The 23,369-nt window shown below is 43.5% G+C and overlaps 1 protein-coding gene across 2 annotated transcripts in view; it reads right to left on the bottom strand.

The window, feature by feature from the left end:
- LOC106564473 (max-interacting protein 1) overlaps positions 1–16,185 on the bottom strand; it is a 37,473-nt gene extending 21,288 nt beyond the window's left edge. The window contains exons 1-3 of one of the 2 annotated variants that reach the window (XM_045691036.2): positions 15,825–16,185; positions 13,308–13,413; positions 9,171–9,200 (exon numbers count right to left, since the gene is read on the bottom strand). In XM_045691036.2, the coding sequence (XP_045546992.1) occupies positions 9,171–9,200; positions 13,308–13,413; positions 15,825–16,059 (371 nt within the window). In that variant the 5' untranslated portion in view covers positions 16,060–16,185. Of the gene's footprint in view, positions 1–9,170; positions 9,201–13,307; positions 13,414–13,775; positions 14,260–15,824 lie in introns of those variants that run through there. The other variant, XM_045691037.2, reaches the window with a different exon arrangement.
- Positions 16,186–23,369: the final 7,184 nt, after the last annotated feature.

The following is a 23,369-nucleotide window of genomic DNA, read 5'->3' as shown; positions in this document are numbered from 1 at the left end:
ATTGCCGGGCAGATATACACTGTAGTCGATCTGTTCCACTTCACATCACGCCTGTTGAACCACTGAACCCATGCCAAACCACAGAGAGGAATCTGCAATGACGCATGGCAACAGCGCAACACGGACAGGGAGGGAGGGATGAGAAGGAAACATGGCGAGAGAAGAGAGAGGGTGGAATGTAAGGGATAGAGAGCTGGTGTACAGTAAAAAAACAAGTGAGTGAAAGAGAGAGAGAGAGAGCCTGTAGAAAGAGAAACAAGTAGGCATGTGAAAGAGAGAGAGAGATACTTGTTTATTGTCTATGTCACTTGCTTTGGCCCTTTGAACTGAGAGAGAGAGAGAGAGGGGGGTCAGAAATAGTCAGAGTGGGGGATGACTAGAGGCAGAGGAGGGGGTTATGCAGGCTATGCCAGCTGTGCAGTGTCCAGGAGGTTATAGCAGGCAGGGCCCCAGTGAGACTGGGACTAAGGGGCTGGAGCTGAAGCCAGCCAGGCCCATCACTAACACATGGATTAGTTCACACGTGCCTAACATCACTCTGCTCTGTAGCTTTTAATCTGGTCCACTGGAGAGAGGGATGGAGAGAGGGATGGAGGGGTGGAGAGAGGGATGGAGGGGTAGAGAGGGGAGATGGGGAGATAGAGGGAGGGACGGGAGAGAGAGAATGAGAGCGAGAATGAGAGAAAGAGAGAGCAGACCCCTATATCACATGACCTCAGAATCATGTGATTCTGGCGTCCACAAACCCTTTACTACTCAAAACAAGTGTGGCATTCCCTCCCCAATCCCTACCTCCATGGTGACCCGTATCCCTTCCTTTATCGTTCCCTGCTTCCCCTTCTTCCATCCATTCATCTCTTTCTCTTCTCTATCACTCCCCATCCATCCATCCCTCCCTCCCTCTCGTCCCATGCCTCCCTGTCTTCCCATGCCTCCACCCCCCTTCTACAGTGACCTGAGGTCAGAGGAGCTTTAGATTAAACTCCAATACCCAGAAGGCTTTACTTTCCTAAAACACCACGTTGGGCTGAAACAGATAAAACCAAGGGAGATCCCTCCGACATCCAACCAACCAGATGTTGGCTTCTGGGGCACGACTGTCCTTCTGCTATCCCTGCTATCCTCTCTCATCTCACTCTGGTTTATGTTAATACTGTACACACACACACACACAGCTGTCTCCCCACCCCCACCTCAAAGCCTAAAAGCATATCCACTTAACCCTGCCTTGTAACAGTGGCTAGATACAGTAGTTCACCAACCCAGGACCCTATAAGCTAGCTCTGTCCCTGTTCCGGACCACTAACTGTAAACAATGACACTCCACCGCCCACGCAAACCAACCAGGAAGGATATGATGTCGTCAGAAGATACCGCATTTTGATTGGAGGGCAACAATCCTTAAAAACCAATGATTGGTGGAAACTGAGCAATTTTCCCTCTAGCTGTCTAAATATAGACCCCAGACAGATTTATTGAGGTGGTTCATTTCCAACAGGCTTCTAGTTCTTCCTTTAAGGCTGGATGATTTGGTTAGCTGGAATGCTAACCGACTGACACGCTACTCTAGTGTGCGTCCCAAATAGCACCCGATGCCCTATATAGTGCACTACTTTCTACCAAGGCCCATAGGGAATAGGGTGCCAGTTGGGACACACTTCTAGACTAGCAGCAGCAGCAGCAGTAGCGGAGAGAACGGAACATTAGTGCATTCCATCCTGGAACACTCCAACTAAACAGCCACTTGGGATGTGGGTTTGGATTGTCAAGAAGCGTGACCCACTATCGTTACGGGGTGCTTGATAAAATAAGGAGTTTTATTAGTTGTGGTAAAAGGCGAAAGAGGGAGAAATTTGATTTGATTGAAAGCACTGTCTGTATCAATTTGTGTCATTTGAAAGCTTTTTACAGCCTTATCAGGGAGATATCCCAAAAACAATCACCACACGGCTCTATTTCTATCCTTCTAAACAAACATCAGTGTGTCATCCCTAAACAAGCTGGCCCTCCCGTATCCTGCACATCTTGGAATGCTGTACGCGCTAATGCAAATATCCTGTATAAACACAAACATCCCTGTGTAAGGGCACAACAAGGAGGTGGAAAGATATCCGGAGTCAAAGGTCAGGTAAGAAAAGACGAGTGTCCGGCACCTAATCCAGCTGGAGGGTGTGTGTGTGTGTGTGTGTGTGTGTTCACTAAACCAGCGTGTTCTTACAGAGCGACTCAGCAGAGGGAGAATGTAGGGCAGTCAGAAAGACGTGCGTAACGAGGATGTCTCCTCCACGGTGTGTGTGTGTGTGTGTGTGTGTGTGTGTGTGTGTGTGTGTTGTGTGTGTAATGAGCTGATGTAGGACTGTGTGAACACAGTACATCTAGGTTTGTGTGTGTGAGTGGATAAGTGCACGCGATTGGCTAAATATGTGTCATTCAGAGTCAGGCCCTTCGTGAGACAGGTGTTCTCTGTCTCTATTCACCCTGACACAGTTACTGTTACTATTGCACCCTCTCACAGCCAGATCAGCTAACGCTACACTATGCTAACTGCTAACTAACTCCTATAACAGAATATAACTTTGTTAGCTTTGCTAATGCTAACTGCTAGAAACGGCTAATGAACTCTTTTACCAAAATAGAAGTTAGCGGTTAGCATAGCCTCGCCTAGCGTAGCAGCTCTGGCTGACCAGAGGGGAAAGTGCTCCAGCCCCCAGCACATATGCGTGCTCCACCCTGACTCTGCTGTGCTGCACCCTGACTCTGCTGTGCTGCACCCGACTCTGCTGTGCTCCACTCTGACTCTGCTGTGCTCCACTCTGACTCTGCTGTGCTCCACTCTGACTCTGCTGTGCTCCACTCTGACTCTGCTGTGCTCCACTCTGACTCTGCTGTGCTCCACTCTGACACTGCTGTGCTCCACTCTGACACTGCTGTGCTCCACTCTGACACTGCTGTGCTCGCCAGACCAAAGATCAAGTCCCTTAAGCTGCTTTTCTGAGCCAAGAAAAGCTTACAAGGAATCACGTTGGTTGGCTAGGAACAAGTGTGTCCCAAATCGCACCCTATTCCCTATTTAGTGCACTGCTTTTTACCAGAGCCAATAGGGTACTGGTCAAAAGTAGTGCCCTATATAGGGAATATGTTGCCATTTGGGATGAAGCCCAACTGGGTCCAGTTTGGGCCTGGCTGCAAGGCCTGACAACAGGGAGGGTGGGGTGGGTATTGTTGTTGCTATGGTCGGAGGAGAATTGGGGCAAACTATGCTCTCACACGCCATGAAGGATATAGGCCTGAGCACGTGAGAGTACTAAAGCCTGGGCCAAAAAACAAAAACAGCTTTCAAAATGAAGTCACGACTTTGGTATTGTGTCTCATTGTGCTCCCCTAAAGTCATTCTGAATACTCAGCTGAGAGAAGACATGAGGTTCTTCTGAAGTTATGTTCAATTGAATGCAATGCGTAAGGGATAATCAATGAGAGGCTATGCGTCCAATGGAAAATAATGAACGTCGTGGAAGGTGTTCCATTAGGAGCTAGTGGAGTGAAACTGACCTCCCACGGAGTTGCATTGTTTTCCAGAGGACGCATAGAGCCCAGAGTTGACTGCCTCTTTTATACCATGGCTAGAATTTAACACATTTGCTGCTACAAATGTGTTCATTTGTAGGTAGAAATGTGTTCAACATCCACTGAAGTAGCTTAGTTAACTAGATAGCTACAGTAGTTGCCTTGGTAACCAAACAAATAGACTTGGTAATTAAGCTAACTAAACCAACTAGCTTGCTATTATGAATATCGAATTCAACATTGCCAATAATGTTTTCAATGTGACTTTTGCTTGAAAACAGTTCAAACATAGAACATGTAAGAATGAACTATAGCCATTACATACTACCGTGCTGATATACTGTGTGTTATAGGGGAATAATGCACACTCTAGAATGCCCTTCAAGCCAATCAGAAACGAGTATTCAACAATGCCGTGATATGCAGTTTTATATTAGAAGCTTCATCAGCGTTGTTCAGAACGTCACATGCATGCTATCCAATATATAACGCTAGCAGACACAAAAAATGCAGACACATTTTTTTAAAGCGTGACAACAGAAGCAGCCGTCGTTCTGTCCCACACCATTCCAAAGTCCCCTGGTAATGAGCCATGGCCATTCTTATCAGACTGTGAGCAGCCAAAACAAACACCAGGCAGCAGGGATGTAACAAGTCACCGATACGCATCGTTCCCGATTCAAATGATTAAGATAAGACCGATCCAAATGTGGCATTCACCGGTCAGAAAATGGATTCCAACGTAACGAATCGCCGGTTCACTACAATGTTTTCCTCATATTAGTTTTCAACTTCTGAAAAGACCTCTCATATTTTGTGACAACTGATGCGTCCTCTCCTTCAGTGTCAAACTAAGCATGTTACTGTGTTGACAGTCATTGACCTACAAGTTATTTTTCATGCAGAACAACCAAGCCTTGTCAAACTGCTCGCTGCGCCCAGCTTGGAGTGCTGACCAGCGCCAGGTAGACGGCTGTTCCTGATCTTGCTCAAACATTAGGCTTTATTAGTTGCGTGACAACCTGTGGAATTTGCTAGGTTATTGTTATCTATGCACTGTTGAAAGTTGTGTTTAACCAGAATAGAAGCAAGTTACCGGAGACACAAATCTCATCTGCGGAAGGAGAAAAGAAACTCACTGAAAACCATTGGATTTGGAGATTTTACATTACAAACTCAAACAAAGTGATGGTACAAAAAACACATTACCCCCCTAATCTGATAGTGGGGTGGTAGACGCCTAGTCTCCCTTATGGCTCAGATCAGGGGCCTACATAGTATACACCATAGACATACATCATTTACACACACACACACACACACACACACACACACACACACACACACACACACACACACACACACACACACACACACACACACACACACACACACACACACACACACACACACACACACACACACACACACACACACACAGATCCAGCTCAGAGAGGCTCAGCTCATGAGCTCCATCAGCAGCAGATTTGAATTTAGAATGGAAATGTTAGTGTATCGTATCGTTCTCTCTTCAATCCCAACAAAGTGTTTCAAAATAAAACATAGAATTCCTGTATCAGAGCCGATGTATCTAGATACGTATCGATTCACTTTGAAAGGGAACGATGCACATCCTTACCAGACAAGGGCGGGCGGGCGGGCGGCGGACGGGCGGATGGACAGACACAATGGGGAAAAGATGAGTGCAAAGGGACAACCCTGAATTCCTATTTCAGCCATTCCTATTGCAGCCCTGACCACTTCAAGAATCAATGGGTACTGGGTAATTGAAATGGCAATTGAACTGCAGTAAATATTGCAGATTGTACCCTTAATACACCACAGACATCTGTTTGCTGAAAGGTGTTTGAGAGTCTGTTTGCACAACCCGTTGTCATAAAGTGTAGAGCGTAAAAACTAAATATCATTTCATCAGCAGCAGAGTCTAGAGACGCCCGACCACCAGCACCAATATCATTTAGGGAGTTTTTATTATTGTCTGGTGTATTATTGGCCTGATACACAATCTGAAATGAATAGGGAGGGGTGAGAGAGGCGGTATCTCTAGATTTATGTCCCAGAGTAAAAGCCTTGATTACCCATAAACAGAGACATCATAAAACAACATGGCCAGTTGAACACTCAGCTGGTTCAATAGGGACTACTGTCATTGAATCCCTCACTAGCAGCATGAATACCGTACATACAATACTTAGCCTAGCATCACGCATAGCAAACAAGCTAATGGTAGGGTTTGGTTAGTAGAATACTAAGTGGTGCATTAGGGGCTAGGCTATTTGGTTAGCAAAATGCTAATTGACATACTACTCTAGCAAGGAAGCACCCCAAAAACAAACAATCAAATGGTTTAATTAAGCAATAAGGCCTGAGGAGGTGTGATATATGGACAATACAGCCCCTAACCATGGGATATTGGCCATATATCACAAAGCCCTGAGGTGCCTTATTGCTATTATAAACTGGTTACCAATGTAATTAGAACAGTAAAAATTAAGGTTTTGTCATACGGTCTGATATACAGTTGAAGTCGGAAGTTTACATACACCTTAGCCAAATACATTTAATCTCAGTTTTTCACAAGTCCTGACATTTAATGTAAGTAAACAATCCCTGGCTTAGGTCAGTTAGGATCACCACTTTATTTTAAGAATGTGAAATGTCAGAATAATAGTAGAGAGAATGATTTATTTCAGCTTTTATTTCTTTCATCACATTCCCAGTGGGTCAGAAGTTTACATACACTCAATTAGTATTTGGTAGTATTGCCTTTAAATTGTTTAACTTGGGTCAAACGTGTTGGGTAGCCTTCCATAAGCTTCCCACAATAAGTTGGGTGAATTTTGGCCCATTCCTCCTGACAGAGCTGGTGTAACTGAGTCAGGTTTGTAGGCCTTTTTGCTCGTTTTGGAGCAGTGGCTTTTTCCTTGCTGAGCGGCCTTTCAGGTTATGTCGATATAGGACTAATTTTACTGTGGATATAGATACTTTTGTACCTGTTTCCTCCAGCATCTTCACAAGGTCCTTTGCTGTTGTTCTGGGATTGAGTTGCACTTTTCACACGAAAGTTCGTTCATCTCTAGGAGACAGAACGCGTCTCCTTCCTGAGCGGTATGACGGCTGCGTGGTCCCAGGGTGTTTATACTTGCGTACTATTGTTTATCGAGATGAACGTGGTACCTTCAGGTGTTTGGAAATTGCTTCCAAGGATGAACCAGACTTGTGGAGGTCTACCATTTTTTTTCTGGGGTCTTGGCTGATTTCTTTTGATTTTCCCATGATGTCAAGCAAAGAGGCAGTCAGTTTGAAGTTAATGTCTGTAAACAATTGTTGGAAAAATTACTTGTGTCATGGACAAAGTAGATGTCCTAACCGACTTGTCAAAACTATAGTTTGTTAACAAGAAATGGTTGAAAAACGATTTTAATGACTCCAACCTAAGTGTATGTAAACTTCCAACTTCAACTCTACCTCGGCTTTCAGCCAATCAGTATACAGGGCTCAAACCACCCAGTTTATAATTTGTTTTAGGTACTATTTGTTTTGTGTAATGTTACCTGACGTTTTGGGAAGCACCCAGCATACCCTAACAAACAAGCTGAACCAACCAGCTTAAACTGTAGCTCTAATGCAGTAGTCTATAATTTCACGTCTGCATGTATGAGTGAAACTGGTTTATAAGAGGCAGCTAACTAATCAAAGAGGGTGAAATCGAGGCGTTATCTAGTCTGGTGGCGGTGGAGGCTGTTGCTACGGTATGTGAGCATCTGGAATGTGGTTTCTGGGTTTCAGATCCATTTCATCTTCTACCCTGTCATCTCTGTCTGCCGCACGGCTCTGTCACTACAGGGTTATCACCTCACCAGCCTGCTGCGGTAGCAAGAAGAATGGAATGGAACTAGTCCGTTTGATAAACTTGACAAAATGGAACTGGTAAGTGTTCCACTCTTGAATCCAGAGTGCAGCAGGGCTGGCTTGGACAATTCACTGCCAAATGGGCTTAGTAGGCCGTGACATATCAAGTACGCTATTTGCTTACAGCATGCAAATCTAGGGTTTAGAAGTTATATTCAGATTTTTGAATGTTTTTTCTTAAAGGGCCGGATTACGACTGTTCCATGAATAACCACCCTGTCGTAGGAGATCTTTCCTTTTTTATTCGATTTTTTTTACTTGTAGTGTATTTGAGGTTTAAAAAGGCTTCTTAACTTTGTCATTTCCACTTTGACATTTCAAACTTGATTTCCCCTACAAAACATCCATTAATTATAATCCACATATTCATTCACATTTTCCTGCTGTAGCAAACTGGCTCAAATGAAGATCCTACATCTGTACGTCTCCTCATCACTTATCTCGGCCACAACCCACACAGAGCCACCAGGGCCACACGCTGCGTCAGCACTGACGATGCAAAACCATGTGGGCACTATCTGCCAGAACCAGTCTCTGTGGCAGGATGGCAGGATGGTAGGATGCCATGGTATCACTAGAACACAGGACAGTCATGAGATGATACCACATCATAACCATGTCTGTTTAACTATTGGTCAACCAACACATCTCCTCTCCCAATGTCCCTGTCATTTAGAAAAGTCACAAAATAAATAAGGAGGTGGTATGTAATTAAACGGATTGCTTGCGGCTACATTATGAGATGAGTGGGCTTGTTTTTACCAGAAATCCTTCACAGTCTCGCCTCGTATTATTGATGGTTTCCAGGTGAACCCTTCCAGACCTTCCTCTCCTCTCAGGCGATTGATGAAGCCTAAACACTCCAAAGTGGGTGGTTCAACTCCAAATCTGATAAGGGCTTCTAAGGATCCACTGTGTTCTGTCTGTACAAAGCAACCATGAAACCCTGGGTGTGTCTGAAATGGCACCCTATTTACTATGCAGTTCACTGTTTTTGACCAGGGACTAAATTGTACCTTGTTCCCTATATAGTGCCCTATGGGGCCAGATGAAAAGTATTACACTTTATAGGGAATAGGGTGCCATTTGAGACACTGAAAATGCCTCTGGTTTCAGGCCCAGTCTGCTGTGCTTGCACCCTACCCTGCCCTGCCTGGCTGTAACTGTGTAACTCAAAGCCCTTACCAATGGCCCCATTGCATAACCCAATGTACTGTACAGTGGAGACTCAACATAGAGAGAGGAGGAGGGAGAGAAGAGAGAGAGAGAGAGAGGACAGAGAGAGAGAGAGGACAGAGAGAGAGAGAGGGGGAGGGAGGGCAGAAAGAGAGAGAGGGCAGAGAGATTGAGAGAGAGAAAGGGCAGAGATAGAGACAACACAGAGAGAGAGAAAGGGAGAAAGAGAGGGCAGAGAGAGAGAGAGAGAGAGAGGCGGAGTATAGGAGAGGGAGGAAATGTCCTTAGATTAAGAGGAACTAGATCAAATCTTACTTTTGGTTTTAATAACCTGTTGCTGGGTAAAGTTGCCTGGTGGAAAGCTCCAAACTGGCAAGCTAAGAGCAAGCGCTTTTGCAGTGCAATTTGAGGGGCTAGTTTGACTTTTCAGTACAGATTTGGACAAGTTTACTTTTTGTTTTAAGTCTATTAAGTATGAAAATGAAAGACCAACTCACCTATTCTTCTCCAACTCATTATGTGTAGACCTGCAAACAGGAAAAACAAGAAAGGAACTTGTTAACCAAGGAACCAACACATCGCAAAGACCTGTGACATTTCAACACATCCAATAATTAAAAAAGCTTCAATTCAAAAGTCAATAGGCCTATCTATTTTAACAACCAGCCACGGATTCAGTTGAGAGCGACAGTATATTGGTGGCATACTGCACTCACTTTGACTTGGTCTGATTAGAATGAATAGGACTGATCAATTAATCCCAAATGAGAAGTAGTGTACAAACCAACAACACACACACAGACCAGCTGTACTGTGATGTACCATACCAAGACCGTGCCTGAGAGTCAGTGTGCACTATGAATTGTGAGTTTGGTCGATACGCCCGGCCAGGCTTCAGTCCCATACCAAGGGCCTGTATCGTCACACACTTCAACCTCCTCTTCCTCCAACAGTGCATAGCCCATGTTGCCCCATGTATATGGCTGCCTGAGAGTGTGGCGTGTGTGTGTGTGTGTGTGTGGTGTGTGTGCGTGTGCGTGTGTGTGTGTGCGTGGTGTGTGTGTGTGTGTGTGTGTGTGTGTGTGTGTGTGTGTGTGTGTGTGTGTGTCAGTCCAGGCCTCAGACTCAGTGCTGTGTTAATAATGCAAAGTGATTCAGCTGGTCCCCTAAGAGCCTCTTTGTATGGCAACACACTGAAGATAATCAGGCCCTCCTGCCTCGGCCTAAATGGCCTGCCTGCCCGCCCAGTGTGTGTGTGTGTGTGTGTCTTTTTAAACAAACTCCTCCTCAGCTCCTCAACCCACTCACCGCAGGGAGGAACCATTTATTGGTTCCCAGGTCATATAGGCACTTCTCTTTATTGGAGGGGGACTATTACAGTCGCAAAATTTTCACACCAAAAAAAATGGCCTCCGCCTGCAGAAGCTGACCTGATTGGATAGCTCGCTGTTCTGCTACAGGGAACAAGGGATGAGCGCGGAAGAGAGGAAGGAGAAAGACAGAGTGGGAGGAAAAAAGACGCTGCCAGGTTACAAGGGATTCTGGGAGTTGGCGCCTCTTCAGAGCGACTCCAAATCCTTTTTTTTTATGTTTAATTATTGATGTAAATAAAAATACCATATGTCTCCATTAGAATACATTACCACCGTTGTTGCTCTTGTGCTTATTATGTATGCAAGACTGGGTCAACAACTGAACTGTGACAGTCATTTCTCATTAACAGGACCAGGGAACCCGGTCTCTGCTAAGCCGGCCATCATTGCCGAGCAAGACCTAAGATGTAACCAATTTCCTGTGCAAACTTTAAATAATTATGTAGAAAAACGTCATCCTCACCCAAAACATTTTGCAACTCTGTGGTAGAAATAATCAACCGTGCTGGGCTCGGCGTGTTAGGCTACACACACACTCCTAGACACACAACCTACACCCACCACACACACACAAGAGTATCTTGATTCATCTAAACCGTTTTTATCTATAGAGCCTATAGTCCACCAGCCAGCCAGGAGCCAGCCAGGAGCCAGGAGCCTGACTCCATTTATTTGTGGAAATACCACACAATTTACAGCTCAGCTCATAAACTGTACAAAGCCTTCTCGTACACAACGCTAAAACTTTATGCTCCTGCGAGTTTATTTCTCCCCTATAAAAAAAAAACGATGGAGAGCTATTAAAGGGGTGCAGAGAAACTGTGTCTGCTGCTATTGAGTTGTTCTAATGGTGGCCAGCGGCTGACTAGCAACAGTCTGAATCAGTGACATCCCAGCCCGTCACGCACCAACGGAGGGTCCACCAGACACGACCGAGATCAATACACAACACAGTATCATTTCTATGATGGCGAGCATCAGACTTCTCTTCCACTGTTGTTGTTGGCCTAGGCTACTGTTAACCTAGGCTACTGTTAACCTAGGCTACTGTTAACCTAGGCTACTGTTAACCTAGGCTACTGTTAACCTAGGCTACTGTTAACCTAGGTTACTGTTAACCTAGGCTACTGTTAACCTAGGTTACTGTTAACCTAGGCTACTGTTAACCTAGGCTACTGTTAGCCAACAAAAAACAAAACAGCACCCTGAAAACAACTGTGCACTGTCTGCTGTTGTGGCATTATGCATCATTGGTCAAGATTATTTTGAATTTCGACTATCCGGATATCGCCCACCCAAAAAATCATGATATTATTTGAATAGTGAAATCATTTCAAATGCCCATCCTTACTCAAAGCAGGTTAGAGCAAACTCTAAAACTACTTGAAACACTTCAAATAGTATCTGAACCCTGGTCTGCAGCAGCCACCCCATAGAGGAAGGCTCAACCAACAAACCCACAGTACATCTTTATATGGAGGCCTGGAGTGGCTCTTTGTAAACGAGATCAAGCCAGATAGACCTAGATCTCCTATATGGGTTAGCACTAGTAAACACACTGGCCCAGGGTTTCCCAAGGTAAACACCAAACCCTGGCACTACACAGCTGATTCAAATAACCTACTCATCATCAAGCTTTGTAGTGTTTGGGCAGAAACCAAAACGTGCACCCCTTGAGGTCCCGAGGACCCAGTTTGGGAAATGCTGCACTAGCCTATACAGTAGACAATGGCGTATAATAACCCTCTACAGTAGGTTACAGGACACATCAAATCAGCTATCAGAGAGTGATCAGAATGTCTGTAGCTATAGCTCAACAGATGCAGATGACTTGAATGGAGGAATGGAGGATCCCTGCCCCGCACACACACACACACACACAAAGATGAGATAAACATGTCCCTGCTGTATAGGGTGAAAGAGGAACAGAGAGAGTGAGATAAGCCCATCACCTATAAGCCTCAACATGCTACAGATGAGGAGGCCTTACTTGGCCACACACAGACCGGAGCCAATCTGATCACTATCGTTGCCATGCATAACTAGGCTACACTATAGCTGGGAGTCAAATGTTTGTTCCTGTTTTTCATTCCTCTCACGTTCAAGATGAAAAAGGCTCTCAGTCTCTCAGTAGGATTGAATCGTGGCTGTCTGTCCATGGTAAGATAGATGTATAAGTAGAGGACATTAGTCTGTCCATGTTCTTAACTGAAAACACCACCTTACGCTATTATAGTCTATACAGCCTCTAGTCGTCAATGCATTTTCCTCTGAAAGAGCATTACGTGCAGCAGTATCAATCTCGTCTAAGGCTCTCTGTAGAATGTCATTCTCAAATAGATTGGCTATTGAAGTACAGGCTAACATTTATACATTAGATTAAACTGCATTAAATTATAATGAGATTACACATACAAATGGGGGAAAAAATCATAAAGCCACATCGACAGTCTTTTAAAAGGTTCTATGTATTCACCTTGCTCGTGCCTGCATACAACACCAGCCTGCCTGCATACAACACCAGCAGCAAATAGGAGCTTTTTCCCTTCAGGGTTGGGGACAAAACTAACCAAATATTATAGCTTGGGAAGAGTATAGCAACATATAGAATTAACAAATGTTTCAACACTGTAAAATGGCAAACAGTTGTAAGACTGTAATAACGATTGTATTATAACCAAGTATGATTTGTTTTGTACATAAAATCATTTAAAACCCTGTGGTGTTCGTCTGTTTTTCCATCTCCATCTGCAACTTTCTCCCAGTCCCTAACCTCCATCAGTTTGACAATCAGCTGATGATAGCAGCTGGTGCTGCCAGCGCTACCCCATACCCCAAGCAAAGAGTGCCCTAACATTCATTCTCTGTAGGCTGCACGGTTTTTAATCCACGTGTATATTTTATGCTTGGACAATTTCTCTGAATATATGTTAACTCCTGCTTATAACATGCCATGATGTTCTATAAGTGAGCTTACATGCTGTGACAGAGGGCAGAAATAGGTTAAGACACTCAAGTGGTGTTGTGGCAACCACATCTAGGCTTGTTTAACCAGCAGTTAGGCTACAACGTTGCACTGACAGTCGAGTGATATCACATTATGGCAGCATTGTTATTGGTCATTCAGCTTATTATAGAGAAAGTCAACTGAATGACAGTTAATTCATTTGTTTAGATCAACATACATACCCAGGCTAATAACACATTGGCATCGCATGCCTGCTTGAAGTTATTGTTCAACACACGTGCAGTTTTTCTTACCTGTTATGGTTATTGTGGAACTTCTTGTTTCGAAATTTATTTTGCCTCTGGTAGTTCGTGTTCTGAATTGACGACGGAAACGTCGATGCATATCCGTGTTCACACTCTGTTGAAATAAAATTGTGGTTAGGGCGAGTTGGACCGTCCCCCGCCATATGCAACATTTTGTAAACAACGGGAAAAATATATACAATGTTGGTGCTAGATCATCTGAATATATGGGGCAACTCATACCACCCACACATCTACCGTTAACGGCATGAATCGTTTGTTTTTCGGTGATGACGCTTGAAAACAGCATCAACACACACAGAACACTTACATAGCCTAGCTACATTTGTCTGTGGTGTATTTTGAAGTTGTCAAACATGACAAGCAAATTATTTAAAACTCTGAAATGACACAAATTAACCTACATAATCAAATTAAACTAACCACAAATGTGTAACGTGTTTTTATTTTGCATACCTCTCTCCTTTCTATCAAGATATTCTGCCGCTTCCAACAACCTCTGGATGTTCATCAACTGCACTGCCGTCATTCTGCTGGAGCTAGCGAACGTTAGCTAAACGTTTCTACAACTTCTGATACTATTTCAAAGACAGGTAGTATTGCGGTTCACGATCCAAAATCGGAATAATTGTTCCTCGTTGAGTATAACACAAAACGTTACTTCATGAATGTCTTGTCAGCTATTTTGTTTGCTGGCTCTGTAATTAAAAGCCCTGTCGAAAAAAATCAGCCCAGTTTTAATATGCAACACAGGTAGTGATTCAGGTTTTCAGCCGTTTCAAAAATCGAAAAACGAGTGTGGCAAAGTATTCAAAGTATTCAGGAAAAACAGTTACAAATGGTATAAAAATTAATATAAAATTTCCACCCAAAGCCTGAAAAGTCCCTGCTGCTGCCTGTGCTCACTCCTCCCAGTTTGTTTACCTCGCTCCACAGCTGAGGGGCTGAGACCCAGCAGAAACTGGGGGCTGGTCTCGACGCAAAGCTTTATGGGATATGTAGTCTTTATTCTACTGATCTCGACGCTGAAAATATGACCCTTATGCTATGGCTGCTATGAAACTTTGCAAGGTGCTACTGTCCACGTACAACGTTTCATGTTATTGAAATAATTACTTTTAATTGGAAATTTAAAGGAAAGCGACTAAATGATATGAATAAGCCCTATTTTAATAGCCTGATACTCCTATGTTATTACATTGTTATAAGACGTTATTAGCTGTCCTATAATAGGTTTAAAAGCAGGAATGGGTTACTGATCACTCCAGACCAAATACATCAAACATGAATATTGTTCACTGGACTGTAGTTGAAACCCGGTCAGTATGCTATTCTCGATGATCATATCGCTTCTCGCATTAATTTCTGGCAAAAAAGACTGCAAGTCCCATGAATCAACACCAGAGTGGGGGTGTACCGGCCGACTGAAGCCAGGCCCAGCAACAAATTACATCACCGCAAAGGAGACGCTCGATTGGTGATACCTTGTGACAGGCATCTCATGCGAACTTGCACTTGACCAATCACAAAGGGATTTCGCGCCATGTGGAAAACCCGCAAGTATCAGGAAGCAACAACAATCGGGTAGGAAAAAAGAAGAGATGAAAATGTTGCACGAAAGATCTCATTATTTATTAGATAATAAGAGAATAGTAATACATTTTCTGTAACTTTGAAACTTCTTTATTATATTACACTTTTTGCAATGACTTGATACATAAATAGTGTAAAAAGAAAGTATTTTTTATTTTAAAAATCGAATAAAGTAGGCAAGCATCTATTCAAGAAAATCATCTTGAGATTGAGATTTACAGATTGTGAAACTATGTCAAAATGAACAGAAATATAAAGCAATACAACTGAAACCAGGTGCTCTAGGCTAGCGTCAAAATAGTAAGAAAAAGCATCCTATTTGAAATATGTGCAAACATCTAACAATAGGCCTATCTCTCCCCCCTAACAATCGAGCTGTTTAGGCTACAGAGAAGGATGCGGGGGCACTATGACGTCACCCAAAAATGAGTTGGAGGGCGCTGCGATGCTGTGCTCAGATTTATCTAATCTCAAAGTAGTGGCCAATACAATGTTCTGTGCACCCACACCCAAAACCATTGTGGGGTTTAATCAATCTAGGCTTTGTCGGTGGCCTGGCCTATATGGTGAAATAGGAATTTAGGCTAAATTATGAAATTGTTCCAGTGAGCAGGTGCAAAGCAAATTATGCTTTGCGGGATAGAAAAACGTACAACCAACAAAAATAAATATATCTTAATCATATCAGAAATCTAGGCTACAGGGAAAGTAATAGATAACGTAATACATTCATAATATTAGGCTATTAGTGCAGTGCAATATCAGTGCGAGTGCATAATAATACATGCATGAGAATAATAAGTAGATCAGTTGAATGAACTCAGCCCTTTGTTGTCTCGCGTCTGTTGACAATGAAACTCTTGTTTCCCTGAATATTACTGGGGGGGAAACCGTTACACAAAATAAACTTACTTCCATCCTTCCTCTCGGCGTTCTCGATAAAACTTGCTGCTTCCAGCAAAACTTGAACGTTTTTCAGAAAAGTATCAATCTGACTCAATGGAGAAGAAGCGCAGTCTCTGGAGTTGAAGACGTCATTGATAGAGCAACTAGACATATCAAAATCTTGCCGATCCATAGACGTTTCGGAGTCCAAAAACACATATTCGCTCTTCAACTCTCTTTTCTGCCTATCACTTCTGGCCATTTTCGTTCACTTGGACTGCTTTGCCGGCTACTTTTCCAGGAGGAAAATAAACTGAAAGGCAGCTAGCAGTAGAGGCTGCTTTGCTTCTTGGTGGTGATAGGGTTTTTATGAATGCAGGTTACAATGCACGAAACGATGCTTGGAGGATTGTGGCGCATGGGGCACACGGAGAGCCTGCATCTGCCTGATGAACGCCGCATGGTCCTGACGCCGGCTTTTCAAGGTATGTTCCTGCCGAAGGTTGTCTCTACGTCTCTTTGGCCCCCAGATTTTGTAGACTACAGACAATATTACTCCAATATTTCTTTATGATAGCAACAGAATGAAAACTATTTGAGTTGGTGGATAAGGTGGCTGTAAGCACTGTATGTAATACGATTATATTTTGGTGTTCTTTTTGACTCATGTAGGCTGTTTTGTTCACATCACTAAGGTAATGCGAATGAAGGAATACTTTAATATTATCAACAATTGAGAGGATAGGTCACACACACCCATTCATATTGTCTACATTCAGACTATTGTTGTCTTTCTGGACCAGGTCCAGGTGTGTGCAACATGTAGACTGAAAAGATTTGGCATGGGTCCTCAGATCCTCAAAAGGTTCTACAGCTGCAACATCAAGAGCATCCTGACTGGTTGCATCACTGCCTGGTACGGCAACTGCTCGGCCTCCGACCACAAGGCACTACAGGGGGTAGTGTGTACGGCCCAGTACATCACTGGGGCCAAGCTCCCTGCCATCCAGGACCTCTATACCAGGCAGTGTCAGAGGAAGGCCCTAAAAATTGTCAAAGACTCCAGCCACCCCAGTCATAGAATGTTCTCTCTGCTACCGCACGGCAAGCGGTACCGGAGCGCCAAGTCTGGGTCCATGAGGCTTCTAAACAGCTTCTACCCGCAAGCCATAAGACTCCTGAACATCTAATCAAATGGCTACTCAGACTATTTGCATTGCCCCCCCCCCCCTCTTTTACTCTGCTGCTACTCTCTGTTATTATCTATGCATAGTCACTTTAATAACTCTACCTACATGTACATATTACCTCAACTAACCGGTGCCCCCACACATTGACTCTGTACCGGTACTCCCTGTATATAGCCTCACTACTGTTATTTTACTGCTGCTCTTTAATTATTTGTTTCTTTTATTTCTATTTTTCTTTAGGTATTTTTCTTAAAACTGCATTGTTGGTTAAGGGCTTGTAAGTAAGCATTTCACTGTAAGGTCTACACCTGTTGTATTCGGCGCATGTGACTAATACAATTTGATTTGATGTATGACCTGCCTGAATAGGCTAGAAAAAACTCCAGTCTTCTTGAACTTCAACCAGGAAGGAGCATTCCTTTGAAAAAGGGAGAAAAGTACTGCATTTTTTTGTGTGACTGCCTGGAATGGAAGGAACTGATTACCCTTGATTCTTTGCCCATTTCCCAGGAGCCTTTTAGCTTTTTACAGCACGAGATAGTTCTTTTTACCAGGTACATAGCCTACATGTTGAGACAGAGCTCTCTCCTCTTTGAAATCTACTTCAAACACACACACACACACACAGACACACAGACACACACACACACACACACACACACACACACACACACACACACACACACACACACACACACACACACACACACACACACACACACACACACACACACACACACACACACACACACACACACACACACACACACACACAGACACACCACTTCAAAGCAGCAGCAGTGGGCCATGGGTGTTTGATGTAAGGTTCACAGAGAAAAGTTTTAAGTCCAACGCACAAGGGAAGCACGACAGAGTCCGTCCCCTCTCTGTCATACCCTGCTGTGTAGAGGGAAACGAGGAAGGAAAGGATGGGGTGGCAGGGTAGCCTAGTGGTTAGAGCGTTAGACTAGTAACCAAAAAGTTGCAAGTTCAAATCCCTGAGCTGACAAGGTACAAATCTGTCATTCTGCCCCTGAACAAGGCAGTTAACCCACTGTTCCTAGGCTGTCATTGAAAATAAGAATTTGTTCTTAACTGACTTGCCTAGTTAAATAAAGGTAAAATAAAAAAATACAATTTGAGGGACAGAGCTAGGTGTTTGAAGGTGTTGCATTTCTGAAATGAATGGATCTATAAATAAAACGCTACAGAATATTAGTAGGCCTATATACGAGTAGCTTATATAGGAGTTTCAAATTCTATGAGTTCTTTACCATTCGGCCATCAGATTTTCCACCAATGCTCCTTATAGGACATCCATTACTCTATACTCTTCTGTAAACTGGTCATCTCTGTATACCCGTCGCAAGACTCAATGGTTGATGCTTATTTATAAAAACCTCTTAGGCCCCACTCCCCCCATTGGAGATATTTACTCCAGCCCTCATTCTCCACATACAACACCCGTTCTGCCAGTCACATTCTGTTAAAGGTCCCCAAAGCACACACATACCTGGGTCGCTCCTCTTTTCAGTTTGCTGCAGCTAACGACTGGAACAAGCTGCAACAAACACTCAAACTGGACAGTTTTATCTCAATCTCTTCATTCAAAGGCTGTCACGTCCTGACCAGTATTAGGGATTTTTTGTAATTGTAGTTTGTTCAGGACGTGGCAGAGGGTATTTGTTTTATGTGGTTCGGGGTGGTTGGTTGTGTATTAGGGTGTTTGATTTTGTTAGTTCTGGGTTTTGGGTATGTTCTAGGTTTGTATTTCTATGTTCTGTCTAGTTTAGTTTTCTATGTTTAGGTTTGGGTGTTGGACTCTCAATTGGAGGCAGGTGTTTCTAGTTGCCTCTGATTGAGAGTCCTATATAGAGGTATGTGTTTGGGTTTGTGAGTTGTGGGAGACTAATTGCTGTGTATAGCGTTGTGCCTTACAAGCCTGGTCGTCGTCGTCGTCGTCGTCGTCGTCGTCGTCGTCGTCGTCGTCGTCGTCGTCGTGGTCGTGGTCGTGGTGGTCGTGTTTTTTTCCTGTGTATGTGTTTTGTTTTTGGTTTACCTTCTGATCCATAATAAAAAGAAGATGAGTACACATAACCCCGCTGCGTATTGGTCCACTTTCTCCGACGATGATTTCTCTCTATCTTCAGACGACGAAGAGTGTGACAAAGGCTCAATCATGGACACTCTTACTGACAGTTGTGGCTGCTTTGTGTGATGTATTGTTGTCCCTACCTTCTTGACCTTTGTGCTGCTGACTTTGCCCAATAATGTTTGTACCATGTTTTTGTGCTGCTACCATGTTGTGTTGCTACCATGCTGTGTTGTCATGTTTTGCTGTTATGTTGTTGTCTTAGGTCTCTCTTTATGTAGTGTAGTCTCTCTTGTTGTGATGTGTGTTTTGTCCTATATTTATATTGTATTTATCTTTTAATTTGTTGAATCCCAGGCCCATGTCGCCGCAGGAGGCCATTTGCCTTTTGGTAGGCCGTCATTGTAAATAAGAATTTGTTCTTAACTGACTTGCCTAGTTAAATAAAGGTTAAATAAAAAATCTATCAATCAAAATATCTTCCCTGTGTTTCGAGGTAAATGGGTGCAGTTTGTTCATTGTAATATAAAGTATAATATTTGACCAATCAGATATCCAAGATGGAACAATGGAATATCCCAAATCATAGGAGTCAGACTTTCAATTGCTAAAGTGGACGGACGGACGGACAGACAGACAGACAGACAGACAGACAGACAGACAGACAGACAGACAGACGACAGACAGACAGACAGACAGACAGCACTGGTCTCCAGTGTGGGAGAAAGGCTTATGAGAAGGCCATAGCTTGGGGCTGATTGAGTGGCGCCTGAAAAAGCCAGACACACTACTGACCCACTCAGGGGTCGAACCATGCCGTTTACAAAACACACACACACACACACACACACACACACACACACACACACACACACACACACACACACACACACACACACACACACACACACACACACACACACACACACACACACACACACACACACACACACACAACTGACCCACCACCAAGGGGTGGAATCGTGGCGTTTACAACCCTCCTCTTATGACACGGGTCAACCCTTCCCCTCCAAGTTATCATTTAAATTAAAACAAGCTCTATGTTCTTTAATTAAAGGGTAATCCCGTGACAAAACAAGAGAGCCTAGCTTACACTCACGCACACACACACACACACACACACACACACACACACACACACACACACACACACACACACACACACACACACACACACACACACACACACACACACACACACACACACACACACACACACACACACACACACACACACACACACACCCTTGCCTTAAGCCATGGATGGTGACTAACAAACCATGCAGGGTGGATCCCCCAACACCAGGGCACCAGTGGAGAACCCAGGTCAACTATTCCAATAACTACAGCTCATTCTTCTAGGCTTAACTGGCGACCATAACAACCAGCTCATCCCTTACAGCGAGCCCTAAGGACAGACTCAGACTGTTGAAATGGCATCCTAGTAGTGCACTATAGGGATTATACTACTGCACTAGGAAATAGGGGGCCATTTCAGATTGTCCCTAAACATGTTGAAATGCTAGATTATACTAGTGCACTAGGAAATAGGGGGCCATTTCAGATTGTCCCTAAGCATGTTGAAATGCTAGATTATACTAGTGCACTAGGAAATGGGGGGCCATTTCAGATTGTCCCTAAACATGTTGAAATGCTAGATTATACTAGTGCACTAGGAAATAGGGGGCCATTTCAGATTGTCCCTAAACATGTTGAAATGCTAGATTATACTAGTGCACTAGGAAATAGGGGGCCATTTCAGATTGTCCCTAAACATGTTGAAATGCTAGATTATACTAGTGCACTAGGAAATAGGGGGCCATTTCAGATTGTCTCTAAACATGTTGAAATGCTAGATTATACTAGTGCACTAGGAAATAGGGGGCCATTTCAGATTGTCCCTAAACATGTTGAAATGCTAGATTATACTAGTGCACTAGGAAATAGGGGGCCATTTCAGATTGTCCCTAAACATGTTGAAATGCTAGATTATACTAGTGCACTAGGAAATAGGGGGCCATTTCAGATTGTCCCTAAACATGTTGAAATGCTAGATTATACTAGTGCACTAGGAAATAGGGGGCCATTTCAGATTGTCCCTAAACATGTTGAAATGCTAGATTATACTAGTGCACTAGGAAATAGGGGGCCATTTCAGATTGTCCCTAAACATGTTGAAATGCTATGCCAAGACTAATGTCTCAATTGGGGATATTAGGGATGTTTTTGTAATGAAAATTGCAGCCCGGAATTCTTGTCAAAACACATTAAATGAGTCAACGCCATATCAGTTAACTTGTTTTGATTAAAACAGTGGGCTGTAATGGAAACTGGGGACATGATACACCTTCAGTAATTATGTTGGGGAAACAATCGCTGTTAATGTTTGAGTAGGTGGTTGGCATTTAGACTCAGGATCTCATCATTATGTCCACCGCTGGTGAATTTACCGGAAGCCTCTCGTTTCCTGAACTGTTTTTGCATAATTTTGCATAACTTCAGTGTCTCTATGGATGGGACATATTAGAAGCATTGATGAAATTAAACTTTCAAATGAGAGAGATAGAGATACACAGAGAGAGATACAGAGAGAGAGAGGGGGGAGAGAGAGAGAGAGAGAGAGAGGGGAGGGATAGAGAGAGGGGAGAGAGAGAGGGGTGAGAGAGAGGGGAGAGAGAGGGGGGAGAGAGAGAGAGGGGAAAGAGGGGGGAGAGAGAGAGAGGTAGCAAGAGAGGGAGGGGAGATGCATTGGCACAATATAAAACACAGTAATAATCAAGTTTCAACCTTATTTGTCCCAGGGGGCAATTGGTTTTGCAGCAAAGGAGCATAAAAAACAACTTTGAACATATAATATCCACATGGCTCACAATGACACACAGTTATGGGTTTGGGAATGAAGAGAGGGTTATACAGAGAGAGAGAGAGAGAGAGAGAGAGAAAGAGAGAGTGGGGAGGGAGAGAGAGAGAGAGCGAAAGAGATAGAGAACGAGAGGGGAGGGAGAGAGAGAAAGAAAGAAAGAAAGAAAGAAAGAAAGAAAGAAAGAAAGAAAGAAAGAAAGAAAGAGTGTGTGTATGTGTCTGTGTTTAGAGTAGACCTCCATCATCCATCGCTGACACATAAGCCGGGATTTAAAGTCAATAATCATTACAATCATGTAATTGAGCATGGACAATACAACAACACAACAAGTAAGAGGAAACCTCTACAGCCTCTCATCATGAGGGGGTCCATTTTAGAACAAATACCTTTTCAGACTGAGGGGGATACAACAGCCCCACACCCCACACACACACACACACACACACACACACACACACACACACACACACACACACACACACACACACACACACACACACTGAGGGGTTAAACAGGGTCCCTGTTAACAACACTAGTGGACAAGAGGACAGACCAAAGAGGAAGAACAGAGTTGATTTACACACCTGTTTTAAATGGGCTTTGGGGTCAAAGGGTGTTGGGAGTGTGACACTAAAACAGAAGAGTACTTTTGAGGGCTTGTGGGGGGTCGAATATAGGACTTCAGGGATGTAAAAAGGCCTGTTGAGTGAACGCTCTTTATACGTCTCAATCGTAACAGAGGTGAATCTGAAGGGTCGTGCATGTTTTCCATCAGAAGACTTCAATGCAAATCAAATCAAATCCAATGCTTTTCCTCACATGCGTCATAAACAACAGGTGTAGACTAACAGTGACATGCTTACTTACGGGCCCTTCCCAACAATGCAGAGAGAAAGAAAATGGACAAAGAAAAGTAAAACATAATAATACTGTAGATACACAATGAGTAGTGATAATGTGGCTATATACACAGGTACTACACAGGTACTACACAGGTACTACACAGGTACTAGTGCCGAGTCGATGTGCAGGGGGTACGAGGTAATTGAGGTAGATATGTACATATAACTTGGAACAAAGCGACAGATTGTAAACAGCAGCAGCGTCATGTGACATATCATGTGATGAGTTCTCTCTCTCCCTCGCTGTCTCTCTCTCTCTCTCCCTCTCTCTCCCTCTCAGTGAGTTAAAATGTCGGTAGCTAGCTAATGGACGGATGTTAGCTAATTACCCATAAACACCCAGTGCTGTAGCTGTCCTCGGAGGAGAATGATGTGAATCGCTGACATTTACCAAAATGTCACTGAGGTTTTGCAGGGAAGTAATATTAAGGTTTGTTTTGTACTGTCAATGTATCACTCTTTCTTTCTTTCTTTCTTTCTTTCTTTCTTTCTTTCTTTCTTTCT

This window comes from Salmo salar, chromosome 12 (genome assembly GCF_965601325.2).
Source record: "Salmo salar chromosome 12, fSalSal1, whole genome shotgun sequence".
Classification (NCBI taxonomy): Eukaryota; Metazoa; Chordata; class Actinopteri; order Salmoniformes; family Salmonidae; genus Salmo; species Salmo salar.
This window is presented reverse-complemented; position numbering and strand designations above follow the sequence as displayed.